The sequence below is a fragment of the Leptinotarsa decemlineata genome, unplaced genomic scaffold, assembly GCF_025532065.1.
Source record: "Leptinotarsa decemlineata unplaced genomic scaffold, Ldec_3_MD MMD2_P_RNA_scaffold_12, whole genome shotgun sequence".
Lineage (NCBI taxonomy): Eukaryota > Metazoa > Arthropoda > Insecta > Coleoptera > Chrysomelidae > Leptinotarsa > Leptinotarsa decemlineata.
Window position 1 is genome coordinate 9,753,583 of NW_027412526.1, and position 21,467 is coordinate 9,775,049.

The 21,467-nt window shown below is 31.7% G+C and overlaps 3 protein-coding genes across 5 annotated transcripts in view; 2 read left to right on the forward strand and 1 right to left on the reverse strand.

Annotated features, from left to right (window-relative positions):
- Window positions 1–376: 376 nt before the first annotated feature.
- Window positions 377–4,998, reverse strand: LOC111512008 (uncharacterized). 2 transcript variants are annotated; one of them, XM_023168096.2, is made up of 4 exons: window positions 4,851–4,998; window positions 4,169–4,709; window positions 1,224–1,334; window positions 377–1,162 (listed from the first exon to the last, which is right to left on the reverse strand). In XM_023168096.2, exons 2-4 carry the CDS (start codon window positions 4,643–4,645, stop codon window positions 512–514), a joined length of 1,239 nt encoding a protein of 412 aa, XP_023023864.2. In that variant the 5' UTR covers window positions 4,646–4,709; window positions 4,851–4,998; the 3' UTR covers window positions 377–511. The 2 variants fall into 2 exon arrangements, with proteins under 2 accessions (XP_023023864.2, XP_023023863.2); XM_023168095.2 differs by having other exon boundaries at window positions 4,768–4,968.
- A 1,780-nt stretch (window positions 4,999–6,778) lies between these two features.
- On the forward strand, window positions 6,779–8,796 carry Tfb4 (Transcription factor B4). Its single transcript, XM_023168097.2, has 6 exons — window positions 6,779–7,193; window positions 7,255–7,477; window positions 8,106–8,321; window positions 8,381–8,516; window positions 8,568–8,604; window positions 8,690–8,796. The coding sequence occupies exons 1-6, from the start codon at window positions 6,964–6,966 to the stop codon at window positions 8,748–8,750; spliced, it is 903 nt and encodes a 300-aa protein (XP_023023865.1). The 5' UTR covers window positions 6,779–6,963; the 3' UTR covers window positions 8,751–8,796.
- Window positions 8,797–10,018: 1,222 nt separating this feature from the next.
- Window positions 10,019–21,467, forward strand: part of Miro (mitochondrial Rho GTPase) — a 37,585-nt gene continuing 26,136 nt past the window's right edge. The window contains exons 1-4 of one of the 2 annotated variants that reach the window (XM_074173781.1): window positions 10,019–10,600; window positions 10,815–11,231; window positions 19,051–19,203; window positions 19,267–19,595. In XM_074173781.1, coding sequence (XP_074029882.1) covers window positions 10,830–11,231; window positions 19,051–19,203; window positions 19,267–19,595 — 884 coding nt within the window. In that variant the 5' untranslated portion in view covers window positions 10,019–10,600; window positions 10,815–10,829. The remainder of the gene's footprint in view (window positions 10,601–10,814; window positions 11,232–19,050; window positions 19,204–19,266; window positions 19,596–21,467) is intronic. The other variant, XM_074173785.1, reaches the window with a different exon arrangement.

A 21,467-nucleotide genomic window follows, 5' to 3' on the forward strand; every position in this document is an offset into this window, starting at 1 on the left:
AGACACTGTAAAAATGTTGAACATTTCTAAATTTGAACCTGAATATTTATGTAAAATTTTATTTGAGTGATATCAGCAGCATTAATTTCCGAGGAAATATATATAAAGATATAGATTTTCGGTTGAGTGGAAGAACGACACTTATCTTCGGATAAAAGTTGAACCATTGAAGGTGGACAAATTCTAAAATTCAATCCTATATTCAATGGCAATTTTGATTTTTGAACTCTTCTAATTAACTTTCGTGAGTTATAGTTCCCAATTCAAGTCGCTCATAATCAATACTTCATACAAAAAAATTATTATGTCATATGAACCAACACGAAAATGCGATCTTTAAAAAAATCCTTATCGTTTGGTCTAAATATTTGAAACATAGGGTCTGGATATTTATTTATACAAAAATAACTCTACACAATTAATATGCACCTGGTCAATGCACATCATCGTACCGATCATGTTAGAACTTAACCCAAAAAGTAATATACCAACAGGAAGTGACATAATTGCTTCAGCCCATTGGTTTGAATTCATTATTCATCAGAATATCAGGTGATGATTGACTTCTTTTTATACTGGATGCTACGGAGACAAAATCACTAGAAACTACTGACTGGGCATTAGAAACTTGAAACAGTGCCAACTTCGACAAATTCTTACTGACAATTTTATCTTTACAACTTTCATCAACATTTATCCGATACTCAGGAATACACTCATTTTTGTCTTGTTCAACTCGAGTATCATTATCAGAAATTATTTTGTCGGTTTTTGGCACCATAACTTCTTTTTTTCGTTTCATTTTCTTTTCTTTCAAATTTCTTTCATTGATAATTTTGATATTTGGTAGGCCTGGAATTTCTTTTCGCTCATATATTTTAACGATTTTTTCGTCTTCCTGAAAATACCTGCGACTACATGATGGTTTGCTTTCTCTTTCCAATTTTTCCGGTGTTTCGTTTTGAATTTTGACTTTTCTCGGATTTTTTTCGGGTTTACGCCCATATTTGTTGATTTTGTCATGATGAATGTAATGTAACTGATTATTGGTTTCGCTTCGAGTTCGCTCAAGTTTCAGTTTTTCTAATTTCAAATTCAAATTGTCCACTTCCAGTTGGAGGCACAGATTTTCATAAACCAGACAACCGTTTTGTTTGACAAGCTACAAAAAAATAAAAAATCTTTCACATCGAACGAAATTTGAATTTTGAATGAAGAGATACCTGCAGATATTTCTTACTACTTGGGGATATCGGTGTACTCAGCTTATCGTTCACTAGATCATTCAAATCCGTAGTTAAATTTTCAATTTTTCCTTTATAATCGTTTTGCAGCTGAAATTAAAAGAGTTGAATTGATAATATGTTTTTTGAATCAATGTATCATCAAAAGTGTTGACCAATGACGTGACTAGAAAAATGTAAAAAAAATGCGCTCATCAACGATTTCTCTTCACATTCAGAAATTTAGTATTGAAAAATTAGGAGAAGTAACTCACAACCATTATGTTGAAAGTAACATAGTTTAAGAAGAGCTTAGTTTGATATTCTCAACTAGAATCGTCATCCAGTTTTCAACCCACCAAAAAGTATCATAAACGAAGCAACCTACTTCAATAACTTTCATCTGCTCAACGAAGTGCTCTAGCACTCAAAAACTCACAAAGGTATTGTCGTAACAGTATTGTTTGTATGATCTAAGGAATTCGACACAGAACCTCATGAGGTATTAGGTCCGGCGTTACGTTCAGAGGGTCTTCCCATACAATTAGTGAGGATTGCGAAAGATGCATTTCCTGGCCTGCTCGGATGATATCATCCTGGTACTTCGAGAATACACCATACTTTCTATCAAACATGTTTTACCCATTGACAGCTGGTTGTGATTACCAGGTGTTTTCTTGGAGTCTACAGACAACACTACGGTAGGAACGAGTGAACCGATGGCTAACTTCTTGCGGCAACCTCGATGAGGCTTTATCTGGTACCAGGAGGACCCCTCGGAGGCATCAAGCGAATTACTGTTTATTGTAGAATCCGTTTTTCTAATTTGTTCTGTCTGACCGTTGTTCAGACAATTGAGGTTTTCCTCGATAGAGGACCGGCCAAGAGTAATTGATACAGTACAGCAAAGAAAAAGTCCAGGGGTTCTGACTCACATGTTCCAAAGCCACGTTCTCCCAAACAACCAAGCTTCAGGCGACCGCTTGTGGCGGGAATTCCTCATGCAGATAAATGACAGAAGTTTCGAAAAACAAGGAATGACATATGTTACAAAAACGGCTATCGAAAAACTGAACAATATTGTGAAACCAAACTGAATTATAGAGAATAGATAATATTGAACTTCAAGATTACAGACTTAACGGAAAAATTCGTTCACTAAACAGTTAGAAACAAGAAGGAGCCCCCTCAAATAAGAGTATTTTCTATTTTCAGCAAACAAAGTTTTCTACGAATACTTTCAGATATCTCGAATATCTATGAAAACAATTCCTATACTGTAAAAACTTTTGTAGATCATTTTAGTATTGTAAGCAAATAAATCATCAGGTAAGGTAGGAAAATAGCTATTTTATACTGATTATCGTAATATGCAAATAATGAAAGAGACAATTTATCCGAAAACGCAATCAGAATATCCACATTTTCAAGTAGTGAAAATATTTTTTCAATAAATTGATGGATGTAGCCGTTACTGCGTGGTATGAAATCATAATGAAGAAAAGAGAATTGAAACTTTCTATTTTATTTTTCTGATTGATTCAGTCATTACTTGATGAAGATCCATAGTAATTTCAAAAACTGCACCTCACGATTTGATCTCCACGAACTTTATTTGAAAAAATATAATCATAACACGTTTCGCTAGCACAGTGTATATACCTACATACACTTGAGAAAGATACTGTGCTAGCGAAACATGTTGTGATTATATTTTTTCAAAGAAAGCTCGTAGACATCGAATCGTGAGGTGATAGTTCTTGAAAAGAAACTTTCTATGTTTTTCACCACTTTTATTTGTAACTAACGTTACTGCAGTTTCGTCCTATAAGGACATTTTCAAACTTATACATTAAATGTGTAAGTTTCAATTCTCTTTTCTTCATTATGAAAATATTGTTATTCCCCATTCTCAGACTACCCAGTTTCATATTCACTATACTGTGGATCCAGATTAGGATCATCTTCAAAGCTGCTCTGGATACATCGCTCTCTGTGATTCCTATGAAGACTGGAAATTGAAAGAAAGTAGTATTTTTCATGACTATATCTCTTGAAGACTACTACTCTAGTAGTAGATAGTCTTCAATAATAGATCATTATCGGTCTTGATACAAAGTGCGTTACGAACCACTACTGCTGCTCAACGAAATGCATTTCCGAATTTGAAGAACTCATGAATGAGCGATGAACTAACAAGAAATTAATCGAACCTTCGAAAAGCGAGTGAGCGTTATGAATATGTGGCATTATGGCGAGGAGAGAACGTGTCTAAGACTGTTCATGAGCTTTCTATTCTGTACAACTTACAGGCTGGTTAGAGAGAGCGTTCAGTTCAGTCCGGTACAAGTCATAGTAGAGATGAGAAGAGAATTAAATCAGTAACACAAGTGAAGGAAGTTATTGTACATTTACACCGACTAAAGTTGTAATTTTTGGATTCGTTATGCCGCTGATGTCTAGAAAAATGTATTTTAATGTACGGGTATTGGTCCGGTAAACAAGAATCGAATGTCAAAATTCATCGGTGGGGTATACTTTTTCACTGTCTAGGACTTCGGATGAAAACAAATGATTTGCCGTTTTTTTTTGAACATATACAATCTATTGAAAACACTATTTTCCAGCAGGTACGTCCGACCTTGAACTAACTCAGCGCAAAGTTGGTGGCATCAGAATTTTACTGTTATAATATAGCTCATCTCAAAAAAGAATTGCAGTTCTGGTATTTTTGTGTGAAATTTCTGTGTAAATTTGGGGAATATAAAAAACTCATCGAAATTTGTAGATATATGAAAACAAATCTTCGACAAATAGTAAGTGAACTATCAACTATCTCAACTATCAACCTCATATCTACCCATATTCATCTTCAATTTTTTTCTGAATAAAAGAAAAATAATATAATCTTTGTTCCGGTGACAATTTCATAATTAATCTCTTACTTTTTCATGTTCCAACTTCATAGTCTGAAGCTCCGTTTTTAAACAAGTTTTGGTATTTTTCATTCGGAGAAACTTTATGCTCAAATTGAAATTTGCCTCCAGAGTCTGATTGAGAGTTTGTTTCAATTTCAAAATTTCCGATTTGAATTCTTCTGTTCCTTTCTCCTCACTATTCGTGACGGAACTACTCAAAACCCGCTTGAGTTTCTTACATTCATTCATTTCCCTGCAGTATATTTCTTTTTCTTTAAAATAATACTTTCGTTCATCTTCCAATTGCTGGCTCAAGTTAACATTGGACCTTTTTGTCTTCAATAGGTCGATACCGAGTTTTTCTTTTTCTCGAGCTAAATTTGCAATAGCTATTTCTTTTTGTTCCGTTTCGCGCTGCAAAGCCTGAATAGCTGCTTTCAGATTCACTATTTGGTCTTTCAGTGCGTCTAGTTCTGTCTTTAGCAATTCTGCTTCTTCGTTCATCTGTACTTCTGAATTTTGCGTGGTAGGTTCATGCGATGATGATGAAGGTTTTGACAATACACTCCTGTAATATAATTGTATATTACCAAACAAGTTGACACTTCACTACATTGCGAATTTACCTAACTAGTTTCTTAGTACTAGATAACTTCTTCAGAGCTCTTTTCATCAAATTAAAGACTGTAATTATATTAAATCAACTTACAAATCTTCAACAGTATATCTGTCATTCCAATGACGTTCTCATTAAAATTTTGACCAGTTTGACATTTTGATGATGATATTGGATGTAGTTGGATTTGAATAAGCGAAGCAAGAATGAAATCTGAATATAAATTTCATCTTTCCATGTCTTCTGTAAAGTAACAATCTAAGTGGGTGAATGAATTTTACTAAAAACTAAAACCCTTTTTTCTGAGATGGCAGTAGTTAAAGATAGGTAATTATCGATACCTAGTGAAAAAGTAATCGTTATAAACCATACTCCACTAAAGAAGTGTAGACATACATAATTTATTTAATTTAATTTTTTGCAACATATAAAATTCTTTGGTGGAAAAAATATTACTGAATTATGATTCGATTGGGTAAGTGATTGCGGAATTATTATAGATTTATTGGACTTAAAACTGTAATATCTCAGTGAAACATATGACATTTAAACGGAGAAAACTTTTGAAACAACCTAATATATTTTTCTGATACATCCTGTTCGAGTCTAAGCATGGAAATATTGTGAATGGTAAAAGACTCCCAGTAGGATTGTAGGAAAGTTACTTTATCATTATAGATATTCTTTTTTGGCGTACTTTTTATTCTCAGTAGTAATTGAAATTATGTTGATACTTTTCTATAGAAACTTCACTATCAAAAATTTATATTAATATCTTTATACAAGATGTTGACCTTGGAATTTCGAACACAGAACTGTATTTTTATAGCAATTTGTGATCGCCAATTTTCATTTAATTTTAATAATAAGACACCAGCTGGTACATATGTAATGAACCTGTTCAAGACAACATGAAAAATCACAAAAACTTATGATTGTTAGAGGCCCATGTATCACAAGTTAATAAAAAATTCAAATTCACAACATACGGTTTTTTTCTACACTTCGCTATAACAAAGTATCCAAACATAATATATTCACAAATTGATAAACCACACAAAACATGTGAACAAAGTAATATAAAATTTACATTTATATAGTATCTACATTTAATTATACCAGAATACGCGGTTGTGAAAATTAAGTAGGATCAGTATACGATAGATTTAAGTAAGAAAACATATTGTTGAAAAATACGAATTCAGTCATTCATGTACTCAATATTACTGGAGTTTTTTCCCAACACCAAACCGTTATTTTAACACTTCGACATCACATGTTTCGATGATGATCACTTGGTGATCGAAACACGTGTCGAGGTGTTAAAAAATAATGGTTTGTTGTTGGGAAAAAACTCCAGTTACTACACCAAAGGTTCCAAACAGTTCATCAGAAGTATATTTATGTACTCATATATTTGAACATTGTATTTTCAAACAATTTTTCTGTTGAAATTTTTCGACACTAACAGATAATAACATTGAATCAATTTCAAAATTGATTTTTGTTCTTATATGTATGCATACACGAATACCACTTGACCCAAAAATTTTCTCAGATAAATGTCCGTTTTGAAAATTTGTTTTTTAGACCAATGGTTTCGTGTATAATAATTTTATCATAAACTCAACTCATTTGCTTAGCAAAATTTCAAAAATTATGCATTAAAACAAATTTCAACGGATGGTACTTAGTGCTCTCCGGGTATAATCCTTGAATATTTGTATAGTCTTAAAAGACTACATCTGTATAACTCAATTTTGTATATGCATATAAAAGTATATGCATAACAACTTATCATTGATTTAGTAGTTGGTAAAATTTGCTTAACAGTATGTTAACCACTCAAGTTTTTAAGGAGTTACTTCAGATTTTTAATGAAGACGGCAATAAGGTTCGAGATGTATGTCAAATTTTGATCCGAAGTGTTTCCTTAAAGTATGACAAAATAGCTTTTGTAACTTGAATTAAAGAGCTTAAGCACATTTTTGTTACCATTCTATGCCTTTGTAAATATTTTATATGGAAACAATAGAAAAACTGACAATAAAATGTCCATCCATGAATCTAAAGCACATTTAGAGTTGGGTTCAATTTATGTTGGTTATCATGGAGGATTAGAGAATAAAAAAGTAAACAAAACAAAGTGCATTTTTAGGTTATAATAAGGTTATAACGTAAACATTTTGAAGAAAAAACTAACAAAATGAGTGGTAATATTGAAATACCCGCAGAAGTACCTCCCGAAATAACTTCAACTGACGAAACGAGTTTATTGGTGATTATTATGGACACTAATCCGGGCCAAAAAATGCTTCGAGATAATCCGCATGTATTAACCCATTGTGTGGAGTCTGTGATAGCTTTCGCAAACTCGCACCTTATGCAGAAATCTCAAAATAAACTCGCCATTATGGCATGTCATTCTAAAACAAGGCAAGTGTTTGTTGTTCATAGTGCGAAATGATTAACCATATCTAACTGTGAAATTTTGTAGCCGCTTCATTTTCCCTGGTCCTGGAAAGTCTTCAGATGTTAGGCAAGTGGATGGGCAGTATGAAGTCTTCACAAATGTAGAAAAGACAACAAAGCATAATTTAGCCGAGCTCATGACCAAGGAACACTCAGCCTCCATTACAGAATCTCTTATAGCAGGTACAATTGCTATGGCTTTGTGTTATATTGCCAGGCTCCAAAGAACAAAGCCCCCCGGTGCAAAGGTAAAATATAACTTGACAAAAAAAAGTACCGTAATGACTGGTTAGAGCCAGTTTTATAGGTTCAGCTTGAACTAGAGTTTAACAAATAGATTAAATTTCAGTTTTCAATTAGTTTTAACTGAGTTCATACATACAACAGCGTTTTTTTGATGCTTTATAAATTTCAAATGAAATAGGCATATTTATTAATGAGAAGCTAACATTTTATTTAGGGAAGTCACCAATAGTAAAATTTCAAAATTGCAGGGACCACTTTCTCAAAAATTAGACAAATCTTTTAGAATCTTCAATCTTGGCTAGTAGTTCCATATTCAAGAATCATTTGTGACATTTTCATGAAGTAGAAAGAACACATGAACTCTTTGACACTAGTAAATAAAAAATTTCTCACATGAAAGTTTTTGGACGCTCTATATTATATTAACATAGCTTCTTCATCTTTCGGTAACCAAAAAGAAACTTATTGGATTAACTTGAATTCCAGCTAAGTTTAACGACTGATTCATCTGTCGTTAAAGTTAATGAATGATCTGAATATTATCCATAGTTTAAACTTTAGTTCTGTTTTGAACAGAACATCTGGCCATTGACTCAGTAATAAGTTCACAAATAATTTTTATATTTTCAGCTAAATAGTCGCATATTAGTTGTCACAGGTAGCGGATGTTCAGCCTCTCAGTATATGAATTATATGAATGTATTCTTCACTGCTCAAAAATTGAATGTAGTGATTGATGTATGTGCACTGGACCAACACCTGAGTTTGTTGCAACAGGGATGTGATATCACCAATGGTTTGTACCTCAAGGTCCCCCAGTTGCAAGGGCTGCTGCAGTATTTGCTTGTGCGTAAAGTAAACCATCTGAATTTGGAATAAGTACCTATACAAACCCTTTTTTACAGTGGGTTTTTCTACCAGAACCTCCTGTTAGAGAAAAGCTGGTATTACCTCCTCCGGTTAAAGTAGATTATAGAGCAGCTTGTTTTTGTCATAGAGAACTCATTGATATAGGATATGTTTGTTCGGTTTGTCTTTCAAGTAAGTTTTTTCAGTTGCTGAAATTGAAGATTAATTTTTTTTATATTCCAGTTTTCTGCAAATTCAGTCCTATATGCACAACATGCCAGTAAGTACATTATTTGTCCTACTATATGTAAACTGATAAAATTAGAATACAATGTAAAATTTTTAATGTTATTTTTTTTTTTCAGCACTGTTTTCAAAATGCCTGCTCCTCTTGCTGGAAAATCAAAAAAGAAGAAGAAGCTTTAAAGTTATATATTTCATTTATGACAATAAATATATTTTTTTAATTCAATGGTTATGTAGTTAAAAATGCAGTGGTGGAGCCTATCATTGGGCATATATCCAATAAAAATAACTACTTTTCTGGATAATACCACATGCAACTGACTTCAAATTTGTGTAATGTTTCACAATGTAAAATATTCCTATAAAAGAACATCAAGAAATATTGGTGTATCTTGGTTCAAAAAGATCAATTCCATAGAAGGGATCAAGGTACATATAATATCCGTGGATGGACCCTTTTCCATGCTAAAAATTCTCGACTTACAGCACTCTGGATAAGAAATAATAAAGAAATCCAATAAATTTCAGATTAACATTCACAGAGGTTTTGAATACACTATCCGACAATGTCAGGTTGGCACTTCAATTTTCAAAATACGCGGGATAGATTTCGATTCTTGCAGCATCAATCTCAATTTCTCGCATCTAAATTTTTTGACAAAACAAAAGCGTATCGGTTAAAACACCAGGGTTCCTTTCTATACTTCTGTTGAATGTTAGTCAAAATTGTCAGATTTAACAGTTCAATTGATAAGTTAACAAAATATAAACAGGTACATTTTTCTATATGCTAAGTACATGTAAACAATCTTGTTTGAGTGGTCCTGGTTTTTATCTTATAAAAACAGAAGAAAGGAGGAATAAAAATATGAAATTTGAATGGGATCCAAGATATCAAGGTCGAATACTCAGAATAGGTAACTCTACTCTGAACATACGTAATATTACTTAGAAGTCTTAATATGGAACGTCTTCATTTTCCTTGAGTTTCGTTGCACCATCTTGCGGCGATGGTTTCCGCTAGATTAGGATAATTTTAAAAACTCCACATCGGGACATAGAAATCTCAATATGGAATGTCTTCATTTTCCTTGAATTTTGTTGCATCATATTGCGGCAATTGTTTTCTCTAGAACAGAATAATTTTAAAAACTCCACACCGGGATGTTTTGCGACAGTTGGAGCTTGGCTCAAACCTCACTTTCCACACTATAATTTGGGAATTCCGACTCGGAATGTAGACGCACAGATTACAGATTACAACCACAGCTTACTTACTATAAAGCTGTGTTACAACTAATTGTTTTTGCCACAATCACATCGCAAAAACTACTTATTGTGACTTGTGTTCAGACATTTTTTCAATTATAACTGAACTAGACATCATAACCTAACCCGACCCTATTATATCATTCCGAGTTGAATATCTGAAAAACACATATGAGTTTAAAGTTGGAAATATAAAAAAATCAATGAGAGTAGACCTTCTATGCTATCGTACAATTGTTACAATAATTTTGAAAACAGAAATTGAGTTGTGAGATAAAATTGTTTCACGTTGAATAAAACTATATTTCCGAAGAAATGTTTAAAGTAAAGAACTCTTTAGAAAAACAATCAACTTATGAACTATTTTCAGTTTTCTATTTTTGGCTACGATTTTAATATGTTTCTGCGCGGGAGGCTGATGGGCGTACAGATCTCGAGTGGGTAATATTTGAAAAACTACTTCGTGGGGAATATAAACAAACCAGTTTTTTGCTCCAACATATAATTGCAAATAGAATATGTACCTAATTCCAGTTATCACGTGCAAGCGAATTCACGCACGCGTTGCATTTTGACGTAATGAATAAAGATCAAATAAGTGGCAAGAACTGTCTAGTTTTATGTGAAATAAAAGTTAATCATACAATAAATTCAGTGTTTAATATTTTATACTTATGATATGTCAGTGAAAAATGATTTGTGGATTCATCGGTTGCGCATTCTGTATTCGTGGGATAATTTTCTGTGAACATAATTGAAAGGTAAAATCCTATAACTCTTCAACATCTTCTGCTTCCACCTTATTTTCCCAAACACTTTAATGAAGAAAATTAACCATATTACACCTGTGCATATCAGTTTATCGCCTTCTACCTCTGATTGATTGATGGATTGTTATCGTTTTTATAAGTGTTTGGTTATTTATAAACATTAGATAACAAAATCCTAACCTCAATACGATTTTTGTATTTTAAGGGTGTAACAGTGAAAATGGTTGTGAAGTCCCCACTGAAACGGACCGTTCGCATATTATTAGTAGGTGATGCTGGTGTGGGTAAAACTTCCTTGATTTTGTCACTCGTTAGCGAAGAATTTCCTGAAAATGTACCCTCAAAAGCTGAAGAGATTACAATACCAGCAGATGTTACTCCTGAACAAGTCCCCACGAATATCGTCGATTTTTCCTCTTCTGAGCAGACTGAAGCAGACCTAAACGACCAGATTAAGAGAGCTAGTGTTGTGTGTATAGTTTACGCTGTTGATGATGATGATTCTATTGACAGAATCACATCGTATTGGATGCCTTTGATAAAACAGAACCACCCTGACATTCCTTGTCCCGTGGTCTTAGTTGGAAATAAGATTGATCTTGTTGAATATTCAACAATTGATGTAAGTTTATTACTTTTATTATTATAATTATCTTCGAAATATCCCTTTGATAAAATGAGACAAAAACTTGTGTGAATAAATTATAAAAATCTTTGACTAATATGTAATCTATAAAATATTACTTACAGTACATGAAAATAACATTTAATGTGGAATATAACTATAAAAAAAGATATAGACCAAAATAAAAATGCCATGGACTGTAGATAAAATTAGAAAATATTAATTATACAGGGGCTTTCACGACGAGCGTTCGTTAGGAATATATCGAGAACGATTCAAAATTGTTTTCAAAGCTTTCTTGGTTTGGTATTATTCCGAATGATTTACATTTCAAATATTTCCCATCAAAATCAGATATATCGTGCCAGGGGTGTATTTTAGGTATAGGACACTTCATGAATTTGATATCTTTTTTTTTTCGAAGTATCCAAAAATAATAGAATAGTGTATGGTTTCCATTTAAAAAAATCGTGTTTCATCAGTTTTCTCGATGTTATGTTTTAGGTGGAAATTTTGACCACCCTGTAAATTATTTTTTGAAAATTCGATAGACCTGTTCATGACTTGATGCTTAAGGTGTGATTCTGTGAAATTTCACATTTTCAACTGTTACTATCTATGAGTTATGATTTTTTCGGAGTGGTGCTGTTACTGTCAAATTTTTCAGAAAAAAATTAATATCTCGAAAACTAACAAATTTGGGTATAGGTATTGTTATACAAAGTGGGCCTAAAATGTGCTGAGAAATTCAAAAATGTAATAAAATATAGGGTGTACCATTTGAAATAAGGAAGTTGCCCTCCACTTCCGGTATAACGGAAAGAGACCGGAAGTTGAAAATATTTTAGTTGAGAAAGCCATTTTGTAAAACCCACTACCACAAAATTTCAAGTTTTTATTTTGAATCGTTCTTCATATATTCGTAACGAACGCTCGTCGTGAAAGACCCTGTATTATAGAGATGATACCTGTATTAGGATGGAGCCTACCGAAAAAATCCTTATGTATTATTTGAGTATAGAAATCTTTTTATGATAAAGTTTAACAATATTGATTATTAATGTTCTACATTTTTTATTCTTCAAATAGTCAGATGCATTACTATTTCTAAATAACCTTTTATCATTTATTACCAAATATTGAATATACACAATTTTGATCAAATGTCTTTTTGTCTACATCTGACAAGGTGAAATAGATTATAGACTGCCATCAGCAAACAAATAAATTTTGTAATCTCCTGATATTTCCACTGCATTATAATTAATTTTCAAAAATAGGAAAGGGTTCAAAACACTACCTTGATGAATTCCTTGTGAACTCTCAAGTTTTGTTTTCTTCATCCAAATATTCACTAATCAACTTCAATATGTCACTCCTAACAAATCTGAATTTTTGTATCAATCTCTGTCCCTCTCAACAGATTCAAAATTCTTTCCTCTTGACTGTTTTTTTCTTAAAAAAGAAGACTCACTGAAACTGAAACTTTCAATTTATCCATGCATGTAAACTGTCACACTCGTATCTCTCAATACTCAGCTTCATTAATAGACTACATTTGCAGTAATTTAGATTTAACAAACATTGATTGCTCGGTTATCCCTTCTGGGCTATTGGATCATGAAGCTGTAGTCTTTTCCTTCAAATTCCCTTCCAAAACTGCCAGTAAATGTGAGAAAAGGAGTCGTTTATTCAGCAAGCGGAACTATAATAGGTTTTATCAACGTTGTGAGCAAACAAACTGGGCTTCCTTCTTAGACAATTCTCACCCTTTTGAGGCATTCTACAATGGGTTATTAGAAAATTTCAATAAATCATTTCCTCTACAAAAAATCAAAATAAAAAAAGAAAACCCTGGTTGACTAAAGGTATTAAAATATCTGCCAAGAACCTAAGATCATTACATTATATAAGAAAATTTATAGATCCTAACCAAACTTCATTTATCAATTACTATAATAATTATAGGTCAATTTACAGAGTTACTTTGAAGCATGCTAAGCAGATCTACTACAAACATAGACTAAATATAGCAGGAAATAAATCTAAGGAAAGCTGGTCCATTATCAACGATCTCAGAGAAAAGTCCAATAAACATTCATCCGAAGTAGGCTTGGATCCCAATTTATTAAATAATTTCAATTGCACCATAGCGGACAAACTCACCGAAAATATATCATCAACTGTTAATCCCTTGAATTTTCTTTCCAGTATTGACATATCAGAAAGTTTCTCCCTCTATGAAACAAATCCTGAGGAAATAATAGCAGTTATCATAAATATCAAAAACAAGAATAGCAAAGGTATAGACGATATTTTTGTTAAAATTTTTGAAAATCTACCTTATTCAACCTTAGTGGTTTTATCACAACTCATAAATCAGTCTTTTGAATCTGCCGAGTTCCCATCGTTTTTGAAGACATCTCTGATAATCCCTTTGTATAAGGGTGGACCCAATGATGACCCTTCCAACTTCCGGCCTATAGCACTTATTCCTACCCTTGCTAAACTCGTAGAAAAACTAGTGAAAAGCAGAATTTTATGTTTTTGCAATGATAATAACATCCTTACTTCTCGTCAATTTGGATTCCAAGCAAATAAGGGTAATAGTGATGCTATGTTCTCTCTGTTAGAAACGATATACTCCGAATATAACGCTAAAGAAGCAGTCGCTGCCATTTTCTGTGATCTATCGAAAGCTTTCGACTGTGTCAACCATGATATCCTTCTTAATAAGTTGCAACAGTATGGCTTCAGAGGCAACACTCTCCACTGGTTTCATTCGTACTTATCAGGTCGCAAACAGATAGTTAAAACAACCGAGTGTTCCTCTGCTCAAACTATCAAATGTGGTGTACCACAAGGATCGATCCTTGGCCCAATTTTGTTTCTTATCTACATAAAGGACTAGCTTTTATAGATATAACGGCAACAATTACTCTCTTTGCTGACGACACCACTTTATTATGGCACAACAAGGACATTCCTACCCTTCAAGATGCCATCTCAGCTGACATCAACAAAATCAAAGAATGGTGCGACTGCAATAAGTTATCATTAAATATCAATAAAACTAGCATACTTACTTTCCACTGCAACTTACCTGAGATATGCCTTGGTGACAAAATCTTAGACAGGGTACATAATCATAAATTTCTAGGGTTGAACATTGATGATAAACTGAAATTTAAAAATCACACAATAAACTTAAGCAAGAAGCTTGCCTCAGGTTGCTATGCACTAAGAGTGATTTCTAGAGAACTAGGCTACTCCCATTCAAGAACAGCTTATTTCGCTCTAATAGATCCCCATAATAAATATGGAATTGCCTTCTGGGGAGTTTGTTCTAGAGATTTATTTCAAATGATTTTTCTGCTCCAAATAAGGGCTGTCCGATATATGTGCAAAGCAGCTCCCAGGGATCCATGCAAGCCTCTTTTCATAGCTCATGGTATTTTAACAGTTGCTGCCCTGTTTATCTTGGATTCAATTTGCTTGATAAAAAAACATTATTCTTGTGCATCTCCCCCTTCCTCATATAATACTTGTAGCCACAATAGTAACATAGATCCTATTCCTGAGAGCTCCCTTGTTAGGGATTCAATTATATTCAACGGGATCAAACTGTTTAACCACTTACCAGCCCGAATTAAAGAAATTATAGTGCTTAACAAATTCAAAAAAGCAGTTAAAATGCTACTTGTTGATAGGGCCTATTATTCAGTTCAGGAGTATCTTGACGATTCACTTGAATCTTAACTTTGATTTCTATGTCTTGTTATTTCCATCTGGATATCTCAGTGTATTTCACATTTTTAGCTTATGTTTATTGTATTTTGTTTAAATTGTGTATGTTTTTTTTATGTTGATTTTTGTATATTACATATTATTTATGACTTTGTCTACAAGATGTAGTTCTTCAGACAATAAAGTATCAGTTATCACTTCCTTAATTCGTCAATAACAATTTATATTTTCCAGTTTAACACAATTAACATTCCGAACTCTTTGTGCATATATTATTTTTATTTCATTTGAAGAAGGATAAGCAAAAATTCTACCTTTCGATAGTCGAATGTAGGTTTGTAATCCTTGATATTTAATTTTTATTTTATTTGAAGAGTTTATATTTTTGCATAGGCATATGAGGTCTGTAAAAAAAATTGTGAATGTTGAAATTTTGCGGGCTACTTACATTTGATTAGAGTTTTTTTATGTTGGTACCCTCGTCTCGAACATATTTTCACAGTTTCAGCTAATTAGCATGTTTAATTTCTGTTCTTGAAAAAAAGTTACCAACGAATTTGCATCAGATTTGTGAAAACATAAAATTAATTGCTCAAAAATACTTGAAATGTTGACAGTGGCATACGATAATTGTACTCCGAGTCAGAAAAATGTTTACAAGTGATACAAGTTTTTCAAAGTTATCCCTGGACGCCATAGCACGTTAACAACCGATGGAGATGTTGAGAAAGGGAAAAAAATTGTTATGGAGGATTGTAAAATCCTCATGCCATGCAATTTTTTCAGAAATTTAGAAAATTAAGCTTGTGGTAGCGATATTCGTTACAAAATTGCTGAATTTTGACCAAAAACATGTTACATGTTTTTTGGGAAAAATGAAAATTCACCTCATTTTTTCAACAGACCTTAATTAACTCCATTTTCATATATTCCTATTTCATACAAACTGTAATTTTTTCAATATTAGTTACCTAATTTTCTAAATTCCATTTCATTTGACTAACTTGGTTCTTCCAATTACAACTTTATAATACTGATTTTTCTGTTATTTTATCAGCTGCTAAATATGTGGTATAATTATGGTGGTAGTGCTGAACCCCGAGGAACTCTGTTCAAAAAGTTGACTATTTTCAATCACAATTTTCTGCGATAGTATGATTCTTGTTTGTATAGAGTAGTCATTTGAACATCATAATTCATTTAGTTTGTAAAAGGACCGATATTGATGTTTAAGAATATTGCTGCTATTTTATTGTTACCCAACTTGGATGTTTCATTCTTGTTTGAAACTCTACAAACGAAAAAAGTTTGGTTTGTTTTTCTTTTTGATGTAGCCATTTGAATTTCTAACCATAATACATAATAATATATCTGTCTGTATACTGATGCGAGGATATCTAATCTCGTCTAATAATTTCTGACTAGTCCAATAAGCTTCGCTATATATCATTTATGATATGCTCAATAGTTTCAGGTGATGAATAAATTTTGATTGATTGACTTGTTTTGGATTATCAGTTTCATTATTATTATTATAAACCTTTATATTTGAAAAGCATGCCGAGAAATAACCCATCCATCATTTGATATTTTGTTTGTTTCCAAGTAATATATTTGGGGTTTTAACATTTCTGAAATGTGATGGTTAGGATACTGATACTGAAGTTACTGACTATTTATATTTTTTGTTGATCATGACAAGTTATCATTGACTAATTTATTGAGAGATAATTTTAAAATAAACTACTTTCAATTTCACTAGTTCGGACTTCCATTGTCTAATATATAAAATGATTTAAAATCCCTGAAACAACTAAAAAAGAATAATTAAAAATGAATAGCTGAAAATAACAATTATATTAAGCAAAATAAACCTGAAATGAAATAATAGTGAAATAAACTACAAGTACTAATATAACAATAAAAAAAATAAAGGGATGAAAAAAGAAAATAAAAATAAAAAGTGTAGAGATTCCAAGTCACGTTAGTTCACGACGTTTCGATTGTTAGTATCTACAATCGTCTTCAATTACATCATATTCTCTTCGATTTTGTACCTTCCTTTTCTTGATGTATCCAATTACCAATCATTTTTTATTTTGCAATTTTTTTTCTCAAAAACAAAATGTTTTGAAGTACAAAACTTTTGAAACAACCTAATCTTATTTTGCCAATGCTTTATTTACTAGCACTCATTAATTATGGTATTATCTAGTAATAATTTTTCACAATGTTCTTGTGAATATTATCTGTTCTTATCAAAAATACAGTTATATTTACTTTTGGTTCTGGTTGGTACTGTTTTTAATGCATATGTCAAATAATCATATTTCTCAATACTTTATTCTTTATAAATTTTGTACAAATCATCGGTATTTGTTTTTGGAAAAAATAATAAACTTTTTTTTTTTCGATTCCATTACTATCACGATTATTGTTTACTTTCACAATGAGCATCTTAGTAGCTTAACCAACGATCCTCTCACAACAGATCATAAGTTGACCCAAAGTACCTTGAAAGCTAATAATATTTTTTCTACAATCCTTTGAACTAATGTTTTGTTTTGGTTTTTTTTTCGAAGTTGGATAAACCAAATAGATGTCAAATAGAAACCAAAATTATCATGTTTGACTTTTAGTCTGGACTTTTTACATTTTTATTCTAATTAATATCTCTTTTTTATATTCTTCTGAGATGAAAGGTAAAAATTAGTTTTGCGGTAAATATGGAACAATGAAAATACCTAGATATTTAATACCTCAATCTCAAGTAGATTATTATTCATTATGTGATAACAGTTCATTGATATTATGAGATGATTAATATAAAAACGAATTGTTTTGAAGAAATCATTTGAAATATTGTTGAATCATGATAATAATTATAAAATTTTCCCACAAAACTTTATTTCAGACGGGTTTCGTTACACAGTTGCTTTATCAGTTGGAGTGGTACATCAAACTATTCTACAGTGTCTTTTGAAATAAAAAATTACAATACAATATTACTTCTAGGAAAACAAGTAATTCATAAATATGTTAATAATTGGCATTTTATGCAAAAATTTGATTACATAAATTACTAATTCTGGCAAAACAAGTAGATTTTGAAAAAACAATTACAATACAATGAAACTTTTAGAAAAACATGTAATTTATAAATATGTTAATTATTGGCATTTTATGATAAAACTGGATTATATTAAACAGGTATTATAATCAGGTAATTTATATATATATATATATATATATATATATATATATATATATATATATATATATATATATATATATATAGTTATATATGTTAATTATTGGCATTTTAGGACAAAACTGGATTATATTAATGACTTACTCTGGTAAAACAAATTTTGAAAAAACAATATTACAATACAATATTATTTCTAGAAAAACAGTATTTATTAAAGACATTAATTATTGGCATTGTATGCAAAAACTTGAATTCATAAATAACTAATTTTGGCAAAACAAATAGATTTTGAAAAAATAGTTACCATATTACTTCTAGAAAAACTTGAACAATCAATTTTTCTTAAATGATCAACTAGAAGTAATTCAACCATATTCGTTAAACTTATTTTCATAAAATGTCAATAATTAACATATTTATAAATTACCTGTTCTCCTAGGAGTAATATTGTATTGTAATTGATGATGAAGTTGATGAAGCTACTTGTAGCGAAATGCGTGTTAAATAAAATTTACTTATAGTGTAAACATTTTATAATTATTATCAAGGATAGAATTGAATACATTTTTTTATTTCGAGTCATACATTTCTTTTTTTATTCATACAGCTGAACTTATATTTGAAAGTTGTTTCATTGAAGATATTGAAAATAAATATATCCGAAACGGTTATTTGCAATGTCTCATCCTATTCAGCGTTCTTTAAAATATATTTTTAAAGAGAGCCTTGAAGCAGTTTCTAATGTATTTTTCAAGTATTTTGAGATATAATTTATGGGGTAATCAAACAATTGAAAAAATAGAGTCGGATATGAGAAATGTTTCTTTATTTAGAATTTTATTGTTTCAATATTTTTAGGGTATTTTTGAAATCATGGAAGAATATTCAGAAATAGAAACGTGTATAGAGTGTTCTGCCAAAACTTTGAAAAATATTTCGGAAATGTTCTACTATGCCCAGAAAGCTGTCTTGCACCCCACTTCCCCAATTTATTCTGTAGAAAAAGCTGATGTAAGTCAAAATAAAAAAGTGAACTCAGTCGTATAAAACATTCTTTAATGGTCGTTTATTTAGTTGACAGACGCGTGTAAGAAAGCTCTGATCAGGATATTCAAAATATGTGATGTAGACTGCGATGGCCTGCTCAACGACATAGAGTTGAACAACTTCCAGAGTCGTTGTTTCAATGCTCCGCTGCAACCTCAAGTTTTGGACGACGTGAAAGCTGTTTTACGGAAGAATGTAGAGGATGGAGTGTGCCAGAATTGTGTAACAATGAAGGGATTTTTGTATCTACATAGTTTATTTATCCAGCGAGGTAGAAACGAAACGACATGGACTGTTCTGAGAAAATTTGGTTATAATGATAATCTTCACATGTCAAAGGAGTATTTGTGTCCGACGTGAGTAGATAATTATGTTCTTCGACATTTTAATGTTATTATTATTGAATAGTAAGCGACAATATCCAATTAGACTATTGTATAATTTAGATACGATAAACTTAATTATCATGGTTCTCTTTCTCTATTATTGGCTATTGCCTTCCATTTGGTAGGCACGTCTTCCAACGGCGGACATATACAGTATATATAAAACTATCATCTTCTTCATAAATGATTAATTGTTGCGATCCTACTTCCACGTAGACATCCGGTCCACCCGGCCTCCAACCGGCGTGAATGGGAGTAGGTGTTACATTTATTCCATTTTAGCACTCCCACGTGGACATCCAATCCAACCCGGCCTCCAACCGGCGTGAATGGGAGTAGGTGTTATATACAGGGTATTCCATATTCGATGGTATATTACACGTATCTAGAGAACAAAAAAAGATGAGAGTTTCAAATTTTGGTAATCGATGTAGATGGCTGTGATCTATCGTTTGAAAATATTTTCATCACCGCATTGTTGCCACATCTACATGTAACAGACATCAACTTGGAAATTTCAAATGGAACACCCTATATATTATATCATTTTTGAATTCTGCATCGAAATCCAAATTATTTTTGTGAACCATGTTCTATACCTATCTCTCACCATTTTCAAAATATTAATTATTTTGTAATTTTTTTTGGCAAAAACATGGTATTTTTAATATTTAATATCGCATGAATTACCTGATAGTACTCAAATTCTGGCAACATTGAGATAAAGTATGGTGGTCGTTATTTCAGAACGAAACTCAAATCTTATTTTATACAGAGTGTCTGAAAAATACGTCTCAATTTGTATCTTTGAAAAACGACCATAACTATTTTTTTTTTCAAATGGAGCACCCTGTATATTATTCAATTTTCGAATTCAGCCTACCAATGTGAACAACTTCGATCAACTATGTCCTATACCTATATCTGACCGTTTATGAGATATGAATTCTTCTATAATGTTTTTGCTTCTATACAAATATAACACTTCAAATACAAAATTCAGCAAAAATGTATTTATTGAAAATTTATATTAGTTCAGAAAGGTTTAATGGAATACATGAATGAAATTTCATAGTGGGTGTACGACAAACATTACTATTTTGACAGAAGAACGAACACTTTTCAAAATTAAATCGATAACAAAATTAATTCCAAACTAAAAAACAAGAGATAATATTGTGAAACTAGCTTCGCAATTTTTTGAAATTTGATGCTAACATGACAAAAATTCAGTAGCTCAGGTGCTTGAAATTCTGACCATTCACTTGTAAACATTGATGGATTGATGTTCGATTTCCTAGAAGGCACATCTAACCCGATCTTTCAGTTCCTGTTTCGTATCGATAGGTGTTCTATACACCTATCGGGGAGTCAGATCCGGTGATCCATCCAACTGATACCAACAATTCCGATACAAGTTCAGGGGTAAATTGTCTAGAAAATCACTCATAGTCGATTTCAGAATATCTAAATATTTTTCGGAATTCAACTTTTCTTCATAAATGCAAATAAAAACTTAATCATCCGTGAGCATACAAAAAACATTAGAACTGAATGTTTGTAGGAATCCCCTTTGTCTAATGAAATGGGGATTTTCTGAAGCCCAGAAGTGATTATATTGACGATTGAATATTCCCTCACCTGAAATAAATGAATATAAAACGAATTTAGGATTTTCAGAGTTCAAATTATTATTATTATCCATCTTCACTATTCAATATGACAGTCGAACTATTTAAACAAGTTGGGAAAGAAAGTTTTTGGCTTTCTACTACTCCATCTTGATACAAAAAAAGGGGATGAGGGAATCTTCCAAAGAAAGGAAGAAAGTAATCAATTTGA